The following is a 20,555-nucleotide window of genomic DNA, read 5'->3' as shown; positions in this document are numbered from 1 at the left end:
GTCCTTAGGGAACAAGAGCTTCTTGAAATTTCTCAAAACTTTTCTGCAGATTGATAACTACTACATCCCAGTTTCTCCACCCCTTATAGTGACTCCCTGACTGCACCAGATGCCCTGGGAAATGGAAGACTCACTTCTGCAGGAAGTCTGATGGGCAGTGGCAACTAGGGAAAATCTCTTTCCAGTGTTGAATGAGGGGGACCTGTCTCACAATAGCCCCATCCCAGTGCATATCCCATAGAGAGGGGTATTTCTTGACTACTAACACCAAAAGAAATTGTTGAGCAGAAAGCTCTGGGAGAGTGGACAGGTGAACAGTAGGGAGAAGTGCCTGAGAGCAAATGGACAAGGGGGCTCTCAATTTACTTGCTTGTGGACCAACTCCTCACCCCTACTAGGACCTATGAGTTCTACAAAGACAGAAGGCATGTCTACCTTGTTCATTACTATAACCCTAAGGCCTGGCACCACATCTGACCCAGTGCAGGTGCTCAGTATTTGTAGAAAGAAAGAAAAGCTAGATAGCCTACTTTAGGTTATTCTGTCTAACTGAACCCGAAGTGAACCCCTATTATGTTCAACCAGGCATTAGGCTGAGCACTGGGGAAAGACACATGAAGCTGGACTCAAAAAAAGTCCCTTATCTACTGGGAGCTCATACCAGCAGAAAGTGGGGGCATGATCAGTTATACAGATTATGATACAAAGCAGAATTTAACTACTGCCAACTGAGAAGCATAAGCCAAGTATTCTGGGGCAAATTACTGTAGGTTATAGGATTCAAGAAAGTCTCCCTGAAGGGGGTGGATTTGTGGTTGGAACTTGAAAGGCGATAACAATAGCAGAAACAGGGGTCTGGAGGTAGAAGACAAGTATACACTTAGGCAGGCAGGTAGGGATGAGTAGAAGCAAACCCTGGGGAGGTGGGCCACAGATATGGCAAGAGAGGTCCTAAAGGCCAGGCCAGGATGGCTGTGGTGGCCATTTCCTTGACATAGACACATTGAAGGCCCTAGCAGAAAAAGGCAATGTGTTCTGAACTGGTCTTTCTTCAAGACACCTTAGCTCTCTGGTCTCCTCTGGGGCTTTTGGGCAAAGTAAAAAACTAAGCAGAGGGCACATTGGGAAAAGGAAATAGGAATATGGCACAGTGACCCCCATCCCTGAGTGACCTGAGTTGGCAGGCTTAACCCAGGACCTAGGCAGCCTTTTGGACAAGCAGCTGGGAGCAATGTTTGGAGAGTAGAGCAAATGAATCAAGAAGGGGCCCTTGAGCCTCCAGCCACAATGCAGCACCCCAGACCTCTGTCTTTGGAGGACAAGGCCAGCCCATAAGATAAGGAATCAGCTTTTACCAGAAACATTCTCTAAGTTAACAGACAGATTGGGAATGGCTCCAGGAGTGACCACACTGAACCCAATACAAGTAGAATTGATTCCACATCCATTGTAATATTCCCCCCAGAATAAACCCAGATGGAGAATTTAGGATGATAGAACCTGGCTTTTCTTATGCTTCCTGGGACCCTTCTGTCTTCTAGGGCATCCAAATGTGGATGGAACCAGGGCCTGCCAACCTTAGCTCTTCTGGCCTGGGCAGCCTGGCTGCCATGCTGCTGCAGTGGGATTGAACTCCTAGCTCTGCTCACCTCAGTCAGGTCTCCATATGGAAGGCTGTTCAGATCCCCCTGGAGGGCACAGACTTGAATAGTGTGCTGATACCTATGGACACAAATGACAGAAGTCAGCATGGTGACATAAGACCCCATTGCTGCTCTAAGCTACCTGGAAAGGCATTGCTGGTGTCACTGAGTAAGGCAAGGAGGTGGCCAGTTGCTTTATCTTTGGTGTCCAAAGGCAGTTTCCCCTTGATTCCCCACACATCTGATGCAGAGTTGACTCAGGGATGACTCATCCCTTCACAGCCTTCCTGCCTTTAGGGGAAGATATCAATATCAATGTACGTGAAACCTCTAAGGGAAAATAGGGGCACTAACTGCTAGCACTGCTCTTGGGAGTCAGAGAAGGGAGTGACCAGTGTAGGCTGAGGTCACTGTGGGAGGCTTCACAGAGGATTCGAAACCATGAATAGAAGAGATGCATGTGGGTGGAGGGTAACAGCAGGGTGCTGGGATGATAGTAAAGAATGACCCTGACATCAGCTCCAGGATGCTCCTCTATCTACCAGTCACTCCTACTGGGTTGGAGAGAGCAGGGCTTTCTCCCTGTGAGATACCTGAGGACACTTAGCATAGAGAATACTGCCTGAGGAACAGAGGCCAAGCAGGAATAGGATCTCAGGTCCTTGGACCTCCTGGCCTCTTGGTTTTGTCCCTCAGCATTGCCTACTGTCTAGCACGGGGCCAGTCTTGGGGAATCTAATGGGCAAGACCCTAACCAATTCTCAGCAGCCATACTTCTGGGACTAGCACCTCATCCTGCAAAGGACAGAAAAGCTGGGGGTCCCATGACCTATTGGGCATGACCCCAGTACCACCCCCTGGGGACTTCTGACAGCAAGGGATCCAGGAGAGTCAGTAAGTTCGTAGGTGGGGACTCAGACATGTCCAGGCCTTAAGCTACAGAAGGATTTCATACCCTTTTTCCTGGGTTTTATCTATGCCTCATTCCCACTCAGAAGGCTCCCACTGTGGGTAGACTGTTTCCCAGGGCACCACAGTACACCACATCTCTGCTTCAAAAACTGGTTCCTGCTCTGAATTTCTTGGTGTCCCTGGTGTCAGATCAAGTTCTTACCCTATCCAAGGAGCACCCAGTTCCCACCACTGAACCCCAGGTTTCTATCCCACTTGGCAGGCTGTCTGCCTCCACAAGGGTTAATTAGTTGACTAATTAATTGGTTGATTGATTAGTTGATTGATACCAGCATCATTGGGATCCTCTCTTCTCAGTGCATGACAGTGGGTAAGCCTCACACTCAGACTTTGCAGGACACACTTTCGCAATAAAGGGCACCAACAAGAGGGCGAGTAGGCAGATTATGGGTAGCTGCCCTTCAGGGGGCATGCTGGCCCCTGGCATCACTCAATGTCCTGAAGTGGAAGCTGGGCATAGCTCTGAGCATCACTCCCATACACCAACTTTAGGAGTGGTATACACAGTGGTTAAGACCAGGGGCTTTGGCAAGGTTGCAATATTTACATTAGAATAGACTTTAAAGCAAAGACTGTAACAAGAGACAAAAGGATATTACATAGTGATAAAGGGATCAATCCAACTAGAGGATAGAACCATTGTAAATATCCATGCACCCAGCATTGGAACATCTAAATACATAAAGCAAATATTAATGAATATAAAGAGAGAAATTGATTGTATTACAACAGTAGAAGACTTTAACACCCCCCACATACATCAATGGATAGATCATCTAGGCAGAAAATCAATAAGAAAACATTGTCTTTGAATGATGCATTTGACTGGCTGGACATAAGAGATATATAAAGAACATTCCTTCCAAAAACAACAAAATACATTCAGGTGTACATGAAACATTCTCCATAATACATCACATACAAGGCCACAAAACCATCCTCAATAAATTTAAGAAGATTGAAATCATAGTATACATCTTTTATGATCATAACAGTAATAAAACTAGAAAGCAACTACAAGAAAAAAAAACAGGAAAAACACAAATACACGGAGTCTAAACAACATGATACTTAACAACCAATGGATCAGTGAGGCAATCTAAGAAGAAATTTTAAAAATTCCTGAAGAAAAAATGAAAACACAATGGTTCAAAATTTGGGGGACACAGCAAAAGTAGTTCTAACAGGGAAACATATAGTGATACAGGCTTACCTAAGAAACAAGAAAAAGCTGAAATAGGCAATCTAAACTTACACTTGAAGGAACTAGGAAAAGAAGAACAAAACCCAAGATGAGTAGAAGGAAAAAAATAATAAAGATTAGAGCAGAAATAAATGACATAGATATGAAAACAGACCAGAAAAAAAGATCGACAAAACCAAGAGTTGGTTCTTTGAAAATATAAATAAAATTGATAAACACTTAGCCAGATTCATCAAGAAAAAGAAAGGGCCCCCCAAAAATAAAATCAGAAATGAAAGAGAAGTAACAACTGACACCACAAAAATACAAAAGATTATAAGATGATCCTATGATAAATTTTATAATAAATTGGACAACCTAGAAAAAATGGATAAATTTCTAAAAATATATAATATTCCAAAACTGAATGAAGGAGAAATAGAAAATTTTGACAGCCCAATTACTAGTAACTAAATTAAATCAGTAATAATAATAATAACCTACTGAAAAATAAAAGCCCAGGACCAAACAGATTCACAGGTGAATTCTACAAACACTTAAGGAAGGGTTAATACCTATTTGCCTCAAACTATTCCAAAAAAATAGAAGAGGAAGGAAAGCTTCCAAATACATTCTATGAAGCCAGCAATACCCCAATACCAAAACCAGACAAAGATACCACAAAAGAAAAAAAAACTACAAGTCAATATCCCTGATGAATATAGATGCAAAAATCTTCAAAATATTAGCACACCCCATTTAACAATCAAGATGCAAGGATGGTTCAATATTTGCAAATCAATCAACATGGTACACAATATCAACAAAATGAAAGATAAAAATCATATGATCATCTCAATAGATGCAGAAAAAGCATTTGACAAAAATTTAACATTCATTCAAATAAAAACTCCCAACCAAGTAGGTTTAGAGGGAGTATACCTCAACATAATAAAGGCCATATTTTAAAAATTCACACCTAATATGATACACTCAATGGTAAAAAACTGAGAGGTTTTCCTCTAACATCAGGAATGAGACAAGGATATTCAGTTTTGCCACTTTTATTTGATATAATATTGGAAGTTCTAGCCACAGCAATCAGATAAGAAAAAGAAATGAGAGGAAAATTCATATTTGTAAAGAAGAAGTTTAACTGTCATTATTTGTAGATGATATGATACTCTACACAGAAAATCCTAAAGACTCCACCAAAAAACTACCAGAAGTTACAAATGAGTTCTGTGAAGTTGCAGGATACAAAACTGATACCCAGAAAGTGGTAGCATTTCTATACACTCATAATGAAGTAACAGAAAGGAAAATTAAGAAAATAATTCTATTTACAATGGCACAAAAAAATTATAAAATACCTAAGAATAAACTTAACCCAGGAGATGAAAGTTCTGTACTCTGAATACTATAAAACGCTGATGAAAGACACTGAAGATGACACAAGTAAATGGAAAGATATATAGTGCTCATGAATTGGAAGAATTAACAATATCCACAGTATCCAAAGCAATCTACAGATTCAATGCAATCCCTATCAAAATACCAATAGCATATTTCACAGAACTAGAACAAATAAAACTAAAATTTGTATGGAACCACAAAAGACCCCAAGTAACCAAAGTAATCTTGAAAATGAAAATAAAGCTGGAGGTATCACAATTCCAGATTTTAAGATATACTGCAAGGTTGTAGTAATCAAAACAGTATGGTAATGGCACAAAAACAGACACACAGATCAAAGGAACAAAATAGAGAGCCCAGAAATAAACCCATACTTAAATGGTCAATTAATCTGTAACAAAGGAGGCAAGAATATACAATGGGAAAAGACAATCTTTTCTATAAATGGTGCTGAGAAAACTGGACATGCAAAAGAATGAAACTGGGCCAATTTATAACACCATGTACAAAAATAAAATCTAAATGGATTAGACCTAAATGTGAGACCTGAGACCTAAGACCATAAGAATCCTAGAAGAGAACACTGGCAGTAATTTCTCTGATTGGCTGTAGCAATATATTTTTAGATATATCTTCTAAGGCAAGAGAAACAAAAGCGAAAATAAATTATTTGGACTATATCAAAATAAAGATCCTTTGGAGTTACCTGGGTGGTTCACTCGGTGAAACATCCAACTCTTGATCCCAGCTCTGGTCTTGATTTCAGGGTCATGAATTTGGACCCCACATTGTCTACTATCAGTCCATCCATCCATCCATCCATCCATCAATCAATCACTTTTGCACAGCAAAGGAAACTATCAACAAAACAAAAAGACCCTGCATCAGACTCCCCACAATGAGCCTGCTTCTCCCTCTGCCTATGTCTCTGCCTGTCTCTGAATGTCTCTCATGAAAAAAAAAAAAAAAACATAAAGCCTTAAAAACAAAACAAAAAGACAAACTACTGAATGGGAGGAGATATTTGCAAATGATACATCCAATAAGGGGTTAATATCCAATATATATAAAGAACTTATACAATTCAACACCAAAAAAAAAAAAATCTGATTAAAAAATAGGCAGAGGACCTAAATAGACATTTTTCTAAAAAAGACATACAGATAGTCAACAGACACACGAAAAGATGCTTAATATCATTAACCATCAGGCAAACCAAAACCACAATGAGATATCACCTTACACTTGTCAGAATGTCTAAATCAAAAAGGGAAGGAATAACAAGCTTTGGAGAGGGTGTGAAGCAAAGGAACTCATATGCTGTTGGTAGAACTGTAAGTTGGTGCAGACACTCTGGAAAATAGTATAGAGTTTCCTCAAAAATTAAAAACAGAAATACCTGGGGATCCCTGGGTGGCTCAGAGGTTTAGTGCCTGCTTTCAGCCCAGGGCGTGATCCTGGGGACCCGGGATGGAGTCCCACATCAGGATCCCTGCATGGAGCCTGCTTCTCCCTCTGCCTGTGTCTCTGCCTCTCTCTCTCTCTCTCTTTCTCTCTCTCTCTCTCTCTCTCTGTGTGTGTGTGTGTGTGTGTGTGTCTCCTGAATAAATAAATGAAATCTTAAAAAAACAAAAAACAAAAAAACAGGGCAGCCCCTGTGGCACAGCGGTTTGGCGCCGCCTGCAGCCTGGGGTGTGATCCTGGAGGCCAGGGATCGAGTCCCACTTCGGGCTGCCTCTCTCTCTCTCTCTCTCTCTCTCTGTGCCTCTATGAATAAATAAATAAAAATCTTAAAAAGAAACAAACAAACAGAAATACCATGTGATCCAGTCTTTCCACTACTGGGTATTTACCCATAGAAAACAAAGACATTAATTGGAAAAGATACATGCACATCTATGTTTATTGCATCATTATTTACAATAGCCAAGATATGGCCAAGTGTCCATTGATACATGAATGGATAAGGAAGATGTGATGTATGTGTGTGTATATGTGTGTATGATAGAATATTTCATAGCCTTTAAAAAGGATGAGATTAGCAGCACCTGGGTGGCTCAGTGGTTGAGCATCTGCCTTTGGCTCGGGTCATGATCCTGGGGTCCTGGGATCAATTCCTGAATCAGGCTCTCCACAGGAAGCCTGCTTCTCCCTCTGCCTATGTCTCTGCCTCTGTATGTGTGTGTGTGTCTCTCATGAATAAATAAAATCTTTTTTTTTTTAAAGGATGAGATCATGTCTTTTGCAACAACATGGATGGGCCTTTAGTGTATTATACTAAATGAAATAAGTCAGACTGAGAAAGACAAACACCATATGGTTTCTCATATATGCAATTTAAAAAAAACAAATGAATAAACAAACAAAAACCAGTCAAAATCATAAATACAGAGAACAAATTGATGGTTGCAGGTGAAGAAAGGGAATGAGCAAAATGGGGAAGTGGGGTGGTGGGAAATTCAGGCTTCCAGTTATAGAATGAGTAAGTCATGAGGATGGAAGGTATAACACAGGGTATCTAGTCAATAATACTGTAATAGAGTTGTACGGTAACTCATGGTAGCTACACTTGGGATGAGCATACTGTAAGGTAGAGAAGCTGAATCACTGTTGTACATCTGAAACTAATGTAACATAGTTGTCAACTATACTCAAATAAAAAAAAAAAAAACTTTTTTTAAAAGACCAGGGATTTGGGGATGAGAACAATCTGTATTCGAATCCAGCTGGGTAACCTTGGACAAGAGACTGTACCTCCCTGATCCTCACTCTCCACTCTATGAATTGGGCTAATAACTCTCATTGGATTGTGAGAAGGAAACAAGAACACATATGTAAAGCCATTAGCACAATTCCTAGTACATTGCAAATTCTTCATCGGTGGTGGTTATTATTAATATTATTACCTCTGTCAATCTTTAACTATGAGATTCAGGTTGCTCAGCACATCCTCATCTCTTTGCCACTCCACACCCCCCATCTTAAGCTTCCTCCCACTCTCCTGCTTCCTATGGCCTGAGAGCCCCATGTTCACCCTAGAGATGACACATACAAAGGGTGCTTTGATCCACCCTACCAAGCCCAATTCAAGCATCACCCTGTCTTCCCTATCATGATTTCTGCTGCCTCTGAATAGTCCAGCACAACATCCTGCCACTTGGCACCATGGACTTGAAGACGTCAGGGGCAAAGATACATTGAGCCACCCTTCTTTCCTCTATCATCCTGTATGATCCTGCAAATTGAAAGTATTTGGTAAATATTTGCCCTGACATTCTTCTGCCTGATAAAGATAGGAATCCCTCCTCCTAGCCATTTACTGCGGAAAGAAAAGCCATTCCAGATGGGGTGAGGGGAGGCTAAGAAACAGTTAGCAGAGCAGTTCAGCTGGTGCCAAGGACTCCTGCACTGATCAGACCTTCCTGCCATTCTTGAGCCTCCTAGCAACAGGATGCCATGGCCAGGGAAGAGAAGGAGAAGTAAGAGCTCTCACTGGGAACCCACTTGCTGGCCAATGTCAGCCAGCAGGTTTTGTAGGTTCAGACAGTAAGATATGAAAGTCCAGACTATCACTGGAGAGCTGAAAGCCAGATTTAAACAAACAAAAACAGCAATGTCCACAATAGCCAAACTGTGGAAGGAGCCTCGGTGTCCATCGACAGATGAATGGATAAAGAAGATGTGCTCTATATATACAATGGAATATTTATTCCTCAGCCATTAGAAACGACAGATACCTACCATTTGCCTTGACATGGATAGAACTGGAGGGTATTATACTGAGTGAATTAAGTCAATCAGAGAAGGACAAATATATGGTTTCACTCATATGGGGAACATAAAAAATAGTGAAAGGGATTAAAGAGGAAAGGAGAGACAATGAGTGGGAAATATCAGAAAGGGAGACAGAACATGAGAGACTCCTAACTCTGGGAAACGAACAAGGGGTAGTGGAAGGGGAGGTGGGCAGGTTAGGGGTGACCAGGTGACGGGCATTGAGGGGGGCACTTGACAGGATGAGCACTGGGTGTTATGCTGCATGTAGGCAAATCGAACTCCAATTTTAAAAAATATACAAAAAAAAATCCCACTGGTTCTTACTTCAACATCATGGAGCTTGGGGAGGCTTTAAGGTGTCAGGAAGCTCAAGTGAGAACCAATGATGTTGGTCTGGCATTCAAGACTCAACCCCTGCCACTTACTAGGTTTGACCTTGAGCAGGTCAACTTTCCTTCCGAGTTTCAGCCTCTTCATCCGTAAAATGGGGATAGGATGACAAAATCTCCCTAAATAGGTGTTTATAGAACTCTGGGTATGTACACGGCAGCACACCAAATCCAGCAAAGAACCATAGAAAGCTACTACTTTCCAGAGTTTAAAATAATCAACCAAAGTGATCCAAAAACTATGACTTGAGCCTTGTTTATCTTCTGTTAGATCATTTTGAGTACATTAACAGCAACATATCCTTATATATCTGATGTCAATTAGTAATTTGGGGACTGACTAATTTGCATACCTGCTGCTCATGATTTTGAGCAGTTTTGGTTACTTGGCCTAAAGCAAAATTGCCAGATATATCTTTCTCCAGTCAGATAACATATGCACTGTTACAGAGAACCTCAGAACATATGCTACTCTGCACTGGGAATGAAGTGCCAGTTCCATCCATTTCTTAGAGTGTGATCACAGGTCTGCAGAAGGTGCCTCTCCTGAAGTCTTGGGTCAGGAAAAACCAATACTCATTTGGATGTGATGAATGTGTAATCAGAATTCATTAGAGGAGCCTACTTAGCAAGCCTTATAAATGGCAGCAGCATCTATAGCAGAGGGTATCAAATACTAAAGTGCCTCATGCTTTCAAAGTTAATATTACCTTTGATGATCATACTTTTCTCCAAATAATATGTTTTCTCTCACATTTCCATGAAAGATCCATGCTTGCTGGGAAACATAGGCCACAGTCCCGTTGACGGCCACAATCCCTTGCTGTAACCGCATCTGGAGCAAAATAACCAGAATACTTTCAGAAGCTAAACCTCACAGAATTCTCTTCAGGGTCTCACTGCACCTGCCACCCACTTATTGCATGAATGCTAATCATGATGGTGCAAGACGGTCAAAAGATGTCTTGACCACATACTGCAAAGCCCAACTCTATAGGCTGATGGTCTCAAAGTCAAAAATCTTCAAGCATCCAGGCAGGAATGTCATAGAAGAGGCAGCGGTAAGCTCTGCTGCAGGCTGGAGAGGCCACATGGCACCTCCAGAACAGGATGCCCTCTGAGAGAACCTATCACAAAGGCTCCCTTTTCCTCCAGGTATACCTGCTGGGTCCCACCCTCCTCAGCCAGGTCCCAGAGGCAGGACATAGCCTGCATGGCTGTGGATGGTGGTCTTCACATGCCCTGTCTCAAGGAAGTAGCCCCAATTCAGGTGCACATTTGTCACAGGGCCTGGTGCAAGGATGCCAGCCTGGTGCAGCCAGAATTTCCCAGTCTTGGGCAGCCCCGGTAGCTCAGTGGTTTAGTGCCACCTTCAGCCCAGGGCGTGATCCTGGAGACCTGGGATCGAGTCCCACATCGGGCTCCCTGCATGGAGCCTGCTTCTCCCTCTGCCTGTCTCTCTCTCTCTCTCTCTCTCTCTCTCTCTCTCTCTCATGAATAAACAAATAAAATCTTTAAAAAAAAAAAAAGAATTTCCCCATCTTCAAGAGAACTGGAAAATCCAGTTTCATGTGGCAGATTGGGCAATCCAATTAAAAAGTTACATGGGCTCTAGTGTGTGACCCTGACTACATAAGTTCACTTAGGATAATCCTACATGGTGGACATCTAACAGGTAACAGTGGATACTAGTGAGGATACCATGTTCAAAGGTGTTAGGAGACAGGATATGCAAGAGACAGCATGGTGCTCAAGGCTGGGTCACATAGCTAGAAGTAGCAAAGGACAAGAATCCTGGGCTCCTCCCTCTCCCTGCCACAAGGTCTACAGAGAAGTTGAGGGCACGTTACTGCTTTAGTTGATGCATGCATTCAGCTACTCCATCAAAGAAGATTTGACTGAGCCACTGCTCTGGGCAGATACTGGAGATGTGGAGATAATGAGGGGAAAAACACATCCAAAGTCATGGTGAGTCATAGGTTCTCTTTGGTCTTTCCCTGCCAAGCTGCCTTGCTGGCCTCTCTAATCAGGACAACCCAAGTCATGGGGACTACCATGCATTTAATGACTTGTCTCTTCCTTTGACAAAGATGGCACTCTAGGCAAGGAAACAGTCACTGTTTAACACATGTCCTTAGAAGGCAAGCTCAAGAGTATAAAAGCTCGGCCTCACCATGGAGCTGCTGCACACATTAACCTCCTGGAAATCACTGTTAACTGTGTGCACAGCGTCGAGTGCAGCCAAGCCCAGCCACTGGGTCCACTGTTCTCGGAGGGCCCTGACACAGCGGGCAGGGGACCATTTGACTGTCATATAAGTGTTCCCTCTTCACAGCTTACCTGTCCTAGGAGAGCTGCAATGAGGGAGCTCTTTCCACTTCCAACGTTCCCGCATATTCCTAAGACCTTTCCCTACCAGAGAAACAGAAAACAGATACAGTCATGCCACCAGATTTTAGAGGGTCTTGGGCCAAAGGTGTTGTTCCCAAACTGTGCCAGCCAGGCCAGGTGGTGACCAAGGGGTCACTGCTGACTTTAAGAGGTGGCAGCTATATCCTCACACCCCAAACCCGATACACAGCCTGAGAGGATGCAGGAACTTAAGTCTTAATTAAGTGCTTTCCTTGGCACAGCACAGCAGAGTGCCCGGAGGATTGCTAGAAATCATGCACAAGCACTGATGTGAAACAGCCTTGTGTTGGTCTGGGACAACACATGGGCCCTGGACATGAGAATTGTCCCTTGCGCACACTCCAGGAAAGCAAATCTAATAGAAGTTAAAGGCTGCACAACCCAGGGGGACAAGGGCAGCCTTTGAAGTACAGAGAGCTGAGTGTTTTTTTTAAAGTCATTTTTAAAGTATCCTCCCACCATACTGAAGTGTAATCTGAAATTACTGAGCAGTTGTGCTATCCCAACACATTGGGTTCATGGATTACTCTACAGCTACAGATCTATTAATTCAACCACAAATCTTGTAATTGACTGCTATGTGCCAGATGCCACCCTGGACACTAGCAATAGCACAATACAGTAATGAACATGACAGACAACAATTTGGCTCTGCCTTCATGGAGCTTATGTTTAATTGGGGGGACCAACAATCAACAAGGTAAGTAAGTAAAATACGGAGTATGCCAGGTACATGCCATGGTAACACATAAAGCAGGGAGGAGATAAGGATGAGGGTGGAGGGAACTTTGTAAGTGGTAGAGAAGGCCCTCAGGTACAGATACAGATCCAGCAGTTGGAAGATGGCCGGTGCACATGGATGGGTCACTGACAACAGGTAACATTTGAGGACGCCTGAAGGGGATGTAGATATCTGGGAGGAAACCAATGCGAGCAGAGCAAGAGTCCATATGGAGACTTTTAGGTGGACATGCGCCCACTCTTGTGTTCAAGCAAATACTGTAATGCTGCAGTTGGAATATCTAAGAGCATTCTCAATAAGACCTGCTGTCTATGACCCCTTAGAGCAAAGATGCCCATCACAGAGCTAAATATGGCTCCTTTCCCACCTGAAATATACCAGAAGGACCCATCACCTGTCTGCCATCCTCAACACATGAAGATTGCTTCTTGTCATCATGAATTTCTTTGACAAGTCTTTATGGAACACCAGGCATCATGCGAGGCACTGGGGATGAAGTAGTAATCAAGGCAGATGTGATCCCTGCCTTATGCAGCTCGCATTGTCATTGAAGCTACAAGTAAGTGAAGTAAGTGAAGCAGATCCATTTTAATTCCCCTAAAAGGACTTCAAGTAACTAGGGCATGACAGATTTGGGGGCAAAGAGACCACAGGTATGGATCCAGTTTCTAGGCATTTGGTTCTCTTTTGAGTTCTATCCACTACCTGAGACCAGGTCTGAACCTTCTAGATTCATCCTTGTCTTCAGAAGAAAACCCATGAGTTTCCAATTATTCATTTGTTCATTCAGAAAAGTGTTGGGAGTCTACTCTGTGCCAGGCACTTGCTTTGGTGCACTGTCACAACTGTAAATGAGACAGATACATGCCCTGACATCAAAGAGGCTATAATCCAATGGAATTCTGGAACTAAATTTGGGATAATATGGATGCTCTGAATTTAGGACATTTAAGGGCAACACTTAAGCTGGACTTGGTTGTGAGACGAAAAAGGGCAACAATAGCTAACATCAGTTGAGACTTACAATGGGCTTAGCATTTTTTTGTATGATACCTCCTTCAGTTCTCACACCCACCTTGTGAAGTGCTACTATTATTAAAATATCCATTGAGCAGGTGAAGGAGGAGAGGCGCTAAGAGGTTAAGCGATATACTCAAAGTCACACAGCTGGCAAGTGGGTAGGACTGGAACCCAGGTACACCAGGTTCCAGAGACACACCCTTAATCCACACAATGCTGTGTTGCCCCCACTATGTCTTCAACTTGTTTCAGAAAACACTGACCATGTCCTTGATGCACAAACCCAAGAGTTACCAACATAATGAGAAGAAGGAAAGCAATAAAGGGGATAAAAGGCAGCTTCTTTAAAACACAAGAGGAGTTCACTGAGGCCTCTCTGGAGCAACTCAAAGACATGGTTAGACCAATCCAGGTGCTGCACATCATAGGCAGGGGAAGGGAATGAGAAAGCAAAGTGGGCTGCACCCAGCAGGACTTAACTGAGAACCTAGCTCAATTGCACTCATCCAACCAAACACAATTTCCAATGAATTTCCACAATTTCCAATGTGGCAGACAACTCTGCTAACGATAAGAAGCACCACTCTACACCAGCTATTGAGCTTAGCATCACATAATAAACAGGAACCTCTCCTTCTGTAGTGCTCGCATGGGGAAAGGGTGAGTCAACAAGATGGGAGATTAAAATACTAGGCACAAGATTAATGCTGAGCCCTCTGCAGCAAAATCAACAACATTGCCATCCCTGGAGCACTGCTCCTGAGTTCTCAGTGCAAGAGAACCACATGCAGGAGAAGGCCAAACATCCCATAAATGCAGAGCTTTGTTTAAAGACTCTATTCCCCAATCCTGAGGGGAACAGTCAACAGACTGGCTGGCTTCCTTTGCTGGGTTGTTTGTTGATCTCATTTGCTTTTAACAAGTATGTTGCTTACAAGCACAGATTCTGGGGCCAGTTGCCCTGGGTGTGAAGCCCTCTTCTGCCACCTGATAGCAGTGTTATCTTGGATAAATTATGCAACCTCCCAGTGTGTCAGGTTTCTCAATCATAAAGTGAGGGTAGCTGTAGTACCTACCTCTTAAAGTTATTGGGGTGGTTAAATGAATTAATTTTGTACCTGGTAAATAGTAAGTGCTCATGATGGTTGGTTATTATCTATCATACTACTTCAATGTGAAACTAAGAACAAATCAAAGATTTTTTATAAAAGATATTCAATTTGAGCCTAGCAACCTGAAATGGATTGTCCATTCAACATTGCAACTGGCTACTTTGGAGTTAGAAGATCAGTACTAATACAACCACCAGGGACGCCTGGGTGGCTCAGCAGTTGAGCATCTGCCTTTGGCTCAGGGCATAATCCTGGGATCTGGGATGGAGTCCTACATCGGGCTCCCAGCAGGGAGCCTGCTTCTCCTTCTGCCTGAGTCTCTGCTTCACTCTCTGTGTCTCTTATGAATAAATTTAAAAACCTTAACAAATTAATACAACCACCATCTTCTCTCAGCTTGAAGAGAATGTTTTCAATATCCATGTACATAGTTTTAAAGTTGGGGGAAAAAACAACCTAGTTAGAGACATCCCTCCACCACCTCCAGCTCAAACTGAATTATGTTAGGCCTTGAGAGGGCCATAGCTGTGTGAATCAAGGAGGAAAGATGGAAGCCACCACACCTGTAGAACACATACCCACCTTTCTTACCACAAAGCTTATATTGTGCAGAACAAATTTGGGGCTACCACTTTGCTCCTCTGGGCCAGCAACTCCCTGGTCTGATGAACTCAAACTGTATGCCTCTAGCTTCTGTTTCTTGAGAAAATGCTTTTTCTGGTTCTCCACTTTCTTTAGGTCACTTTTTCTGCTGGTTTCTTGATCCCAAGTCAAGGTGGCATTTGCTAAAAGTAAGACAGTATCTGGGTCTTCTGGTTGGATGATGTAAGATGGGGCGCTTTTATCTATGAGAATTTTCTAAGATTAAAGAGACAAAATTAACTGGGCACACATTATCCATTTGCAAGAACCATCCCAATATATATCTTCTAATGACCCAAAACCATAATCTTGGCAATTGTACTCAGGACATTCAGAGAAGATATTCTGAAGATATTCCCCTAGGAGGAGCTGCAGCAGAAATAGTCTACTAGCTCATGCAATCTAGGACAGATGCCTCTTTAACCACAAGGTCTATGTGGGTCACCCACATTGGAGAATACTAATTGCAGCTACATTTAGTCCTCGTGCCCAAGGTAATCAGCTTTTGCCAGTCTTTGGGTGGGGGCTTCATTGACTGGCACTAATGCTTATGAAACAAAGGTTACATGCTCAGCCTCTACTGTGTCTTTTTCCTAGGCCCCCACTCAGTTCAGTTCAATAAAGCATTTGCCAAGTGCCTACCCTGTGCCAGATTCTGGGGTAAACAGCAGAAATGAAATTATGAATAAGGCATGATTCCTGTCCTTAAAGAGATTACAGTCTGGGGGAAGATGGGAATATACACAGACATTTCAGGGAAATGTGACAAGAACAAAACACTGTGACTTCCAGAGAAGGAAACTTAGCTCCCCATCCCAAGGGCCATGTACTGGTGCCTGAGCTGAGTCTGTACAGGTGCTGTACAGGCAAAGATGAGGGAAGGAAAGGGAGATAGGAGCCTTCTAACAGAGGGCATGGCATTAGCATAGGCAAGGAAACATGCAACACCATGGTTTATCGGGGTGGAGTATGAAACAAGCAATTCAGGGTTACTACAGAACTCAAGGTAGGAAGGGTATAGGCAATCAGGTGGATATATAACTGAGGACCTACTGATGGAAAGTTCAGTTTCAGTCCTGGAGGGAACAAGAAGTCAAGGATCTCAAGCAGGTGAATATCAGTGATCACACCAAAATTTTAACAGCTTTGTGGGGGGCTGAGTATGATGTGGATTTGAGGAGATCAATAATGGAAAAGGAAGATTGGTCCACGAGCCACTGTGATAATTCAGATGAGAGATGATAAGGCCTTGAGTGAAGGTGATGGCAGTAGGGACAGAGCAAAAGTTGAGAAGTCAAGAAATAGCATTATTCCTCTAGCCTAAGATATTTGATATAATATACAATTAATGCGATGGTGTTCATGTTTGTGTTTTGTTCAAAAAGTGATGTCAACAGCACAACCATCCAACCCAATCTTACAAACAGTGCCCTCTTAAAATTGAGGAAATACAGTGAGCAGAAGGTGACTCAGTGGGGCCCTTGATTGGTTAACTGTGGATAGTAAGGGAGAAGACAGATACAGGTAACTTGGATGCCTAAGATGACTTCTAGATTGCTGACCTGAGTGAATAAAATCATTCAATTAATTTGCTCATGCCTGAACATGCTGTTCTCTCATTTGGAACACCTTCCTCCTTTTCCTTTCCTTGCCTGAACTTCAAAACCACTTTATGCACCCTTTTCTCATGTCACATATCCTTACTGCATACAGCAATTCCTGGGATACCTGGTCCTACACTAAACTGGAGGCTCTTGAGAGTAAAGACTCTTCTCTTCTTTGCATTTCCTATAATGGTTTATATATAGGAAGCACACAGTACATCTCTGATGAATGGCTGACTGAATGAGTAAAGCAACTGAGTCCATAAATGTGATGCACCATCACCCTCTTCATCACTCCCATCACCACACCCATCATAAGACAAACCAAGTAGGTAAAGGGGCGGAGGATGGCTCAGGTCAAACTCAACCCCACTCCTGGAACAATTTAAGATTTATAGCTTGGGAAAAGAGGGTCAAGAATATCATCTCCATGTATGGAGATCTTATTTAATTTTTACTAAAAGGGCAAACCACCTTATAAAGCCTTGCTTGTACCTTCCTTGATGCACATTTGTTGATCCAACTCTGAATGCAGGGCCTTCTCCCAATGTTGTTCAAACAAGTGACCCTGCCCTCCCAAGGGTTGACACAGCTTCCACAGATCTGAGGATTTTCCCACCCCAAAATGAGATCTCTCTCTTCCCTACTCACCCGGTGTTAGTTATACCTGCATTCTCCTCAGAGAGACATTGGCTTCAGCCATTGCTTTGACTGAGAAAGGCAAGATTGCAATTGAAAACTTCATTACATTAAACATGGCAATCACACTAAATGCCTGAAGAACAAAAGAGAGGTATAGGGTTTAGGGTGAGATGTTGCCTTGGCTCTGAACCATTACATCCATGGGAATTATATTTGCTGCGATGAGAAATTGTGGCACAGTTGGAACTCTTACAGGAACATTTTTTTTTTCCATTTCATGGCTCACAAATCATGGGCTGGCAAATTAGGGATGGCAAGATCTTAATCTATTTTGCTTTGGATTTTCATCAAAATGGTGGGAGATTTATCACCTTGTCTCTGTCAGTACAGAGAGGATAATTTCCAAGGAAGACCTCTAATTGAATATGTTTGAAAGTCTCCAATCCACATCCTTGCTTGGCCTAGACCATTCACTCAAAACTCCATGGATTGTCCTAAATTATCCCCTTCTCCCAGTTGCTTCAGAGGCCTCTGACCCTTCAGATCTAGAGTATCCTTTTTCATACCATATTCAGTCCCAGGATGAAAGTAAAAATTTCCTGGAAGGACCTGCTTGGCCCATGCTGCTGTTGGGAGAGTGACTTCTGGCTCTCCTACCCCCAAGGTCTGGCCTCCATACCTTACCTCACCACATGCCTGAGACAGATTTGAAAACCTCCAACTGCCATTCCCAAAAAAATCACCTCCCCTCCATACTGAGGCTTTTCTCACTGAGGCCTGCCTGGTAGGTGTTTAACATCATACAGCTTCAATAAAGATGAGTTTTCTCACTCTATTGGTGCCCCAGGGGTACCTAATTTCATCTCTCAGATTTCATCTTCTCATCTGTCCAACTTGTAATTAGCATATTCTCCCTAACCACCCATTTAAGAAATTAATAACACAACTTCCATCAACAAATCCAGAGTCATCCTGCTGTTGAATGGGTCCCATGGATGAAGCCCTGGGCTTCAACTAATCCTCATTAGTTCCAAAAGGGGACAATGGAGAATGTTCCCTTCATCACATCTGGTCCCAAATCCATTCCCAAAGAGAACTCAACTCCCCCAAGCCCAAAATACTATTCTTGACTCAGAAAACACAGGCCTTGGTTGACAGAGCATTCAGGCTGCCTGATGTGAGCCAGCGTCTGAGGACTGACCTACTGATGTGGCCTTGACAGAGAAGGCAAGGGATTCTGAATCTGAAAAAATATATGTCTTGCATTCAGGAGAATTTGTTCTTGTCTACTTTTCTTCTAAATCATCACTTTAGAAAATATTAATTATGTGTACCCAGTTTGGTATAAAATTTGCTTGGTGTATTGCTGGGGAAAGAATTTTTTGTTGTTTGGGATCATAGAACACAGTCACAGTAATTGAGAAGCATTCTGTTGAGGCTTTGGTATGTCATTGCCATTCATTCTGGCTTGGGTTCATTGCTGAATTCAAGCCCTCAGAGTGACTAAACTGCGCGTGAAGAACCCAGGAAAATAAAAGCACATCACAAGGAAACAAAGGGCAGTAACAGGACTGACAGCCCCACAACAGATGCCCCAGCAAAAGCATCCTGATTTCTCACACATCCTCCCTTCCTCTCAAGATCGAGATTTTTGGTGCAACTACTGCTCTGTGAGCACACTTGCTTATTTCATTCTCTCTCTCTCTCTTTTTTTTCTTGCTTTTATTGACTTTCCTCCATTCACTTACCCTTCAGACACTGGGTTTAATATCTCAGCTGTTTATTTATTTCAGCCAGGGGCTGTTTCCCATCTAGCCCAGAGTTTCTTTACCTTTGAGTGCACAGGCCCTCTTATAAAAAACCTGAGCATCTCACCTTCATTCTAATTCTCCCTCTGAGGCTTTCAGCCCAAAATCGCCTGGCCTGGGTGAGCATCAGGCTAATAAGAACAACAAACACTTACACAGCATTTACAACGTACCAGGCACTGTTCCACGTGCCTTACATAAAAGGACTCCTTCAGTCCTCACAACCACAGGGACTATTATAACCCCATTTACAGATAATAAAACCAAGCAAGAGAGGTTCAATGAATTGCCCTCTGTCATAGTAAAATACCAGAGTCAGGATTTAAACAAGAGGGATTCTTACCCTAACCACACTGAGTCTCTCATCCAGAGAATTTCCACAAACTTCCCTTCTTATAATACGTATATATAATTGTGAATAAAATAGCCAAGTGCTCATCTGATTTCAGTTTTGTTTTCTAAATATCAAATTGTGTTTCACCATTAACCACTACCCTGCACTGACATAAGACTGGTTAAGAGTCACGTTAGACTCTCCTGAGCTCCTTGTCAGCCCAAGCACTTGTTTTTAAAAGTCAAGGTCAAATACTGGCCCTTCTGTGATTGGGTATTCTGATGCCAGTGCTGGGCCTTTGCCGGCAGGGAGTCTGACGTGTTGGAGTGTGAAGGAGGCCAGTTCTAGAGATGATTCTTACCACTGAGGCAGTGAGCCTGCGTCTCAGGAGTATGTGGCAGGTGAATGTCAATACAATGGCTATGGTAGATGCAATGGGAGCCAGGGCCGAGTTTCCACTTTGGAAAAATCCAGCTTTTTCCAGTAATTTCCTTTCCCTCTTCCTTATATCTGTAAATAGAAAACAGTCCATAATGGATTTATTTTGCAGCACCAAGAAATGTATTTATCCATACCTGATCCTCCTGCAAAAAAGTATTAAGGATTCCTGATATGAAGTTTAAATGAGACGAAGTATGGAGAGCCCTGCACACAAACTGGGAGCTTAGTGCATGTCAGCTGCCATACTGGATGGTTTCTGAGGCTTCTTCCAATCCTGATTCTCTGTGTTAAGAGTCATATACTTGGATGTGTACAGGAGTTGGCAAGTAATGTAAATGAAGGGAGTGGGAAGAGATTAAGACCAGAGGGAGAGTGTGGGGTGTAGCAAAATGGAGACCACATGCCTCAGTGCAAGGGG

The 20,555-nt window shown here is 42.7% G+C and overlaps 1 protein-coding gene across 3 annotated transcripts in view; it reads right to left on the bottom strand.

Moving 5' to 3' along the window:
• Positions 1 to 20,555, bottom strand: part of LOC112931812 (ATP-binding cassette sub-family C member 12) — a 65,488-nt gene that overhangs the window by 33,288 nt on the left and 11,645 nt on the right. For all 3 annotated transcript variants that reach the window (XM_072744237.1, XM_026014558.2, XM_072744247.1), the window contains exons 7-12: positions 20,058 to 20,206; positions 17,580 to 17,687; positions 15,249 to 15,524; positions 11,721 to 11,792; positions 10,091 to 10,215; positions 1,650 to 1,722 (exon numbers count right to left, since the gene is read on the bottom strand). In XM_072744237.1, coding sequence (XP_072600338.1) covers positions 1,650 to 1,722; positions 10,091 to 10,215; positions 11,721 to 11,792; positions 15,249 to 15,524; positions 17,580 to 17,687; positions 20,058 to 20,206 — 803 coding nt within the window. The remainder of the gene's footprint in view (positions 1 to 1,649; positions 1,723 to 10,090; positions 10,216 to 11,720; positions 11,793 to 15,248; positions 15,525 to 17,579; positions 17,688 to 20,057; positions 20,207 to 20,555) is intronic.

Source organism: Vulpes vulpes, chromosome 2 (genome assembly GCF_048418805.1).
Source record: "Vulpes vulpes isolate BD-2025 chromosome 2, VulVul3, whole genome shotgun sequence".
In the NCBI taxonomy this organism is placed as follows: Eukaryota; Metazoa; Chordata; class Mammalia; order Carnivora; family Canidae; genus Vulpes; species Vulpes vulpes.
Note: the sequence above shows the minus strand (reverse complement) of the source record. Positions and strands in the feature narration are given on the sequence as shown.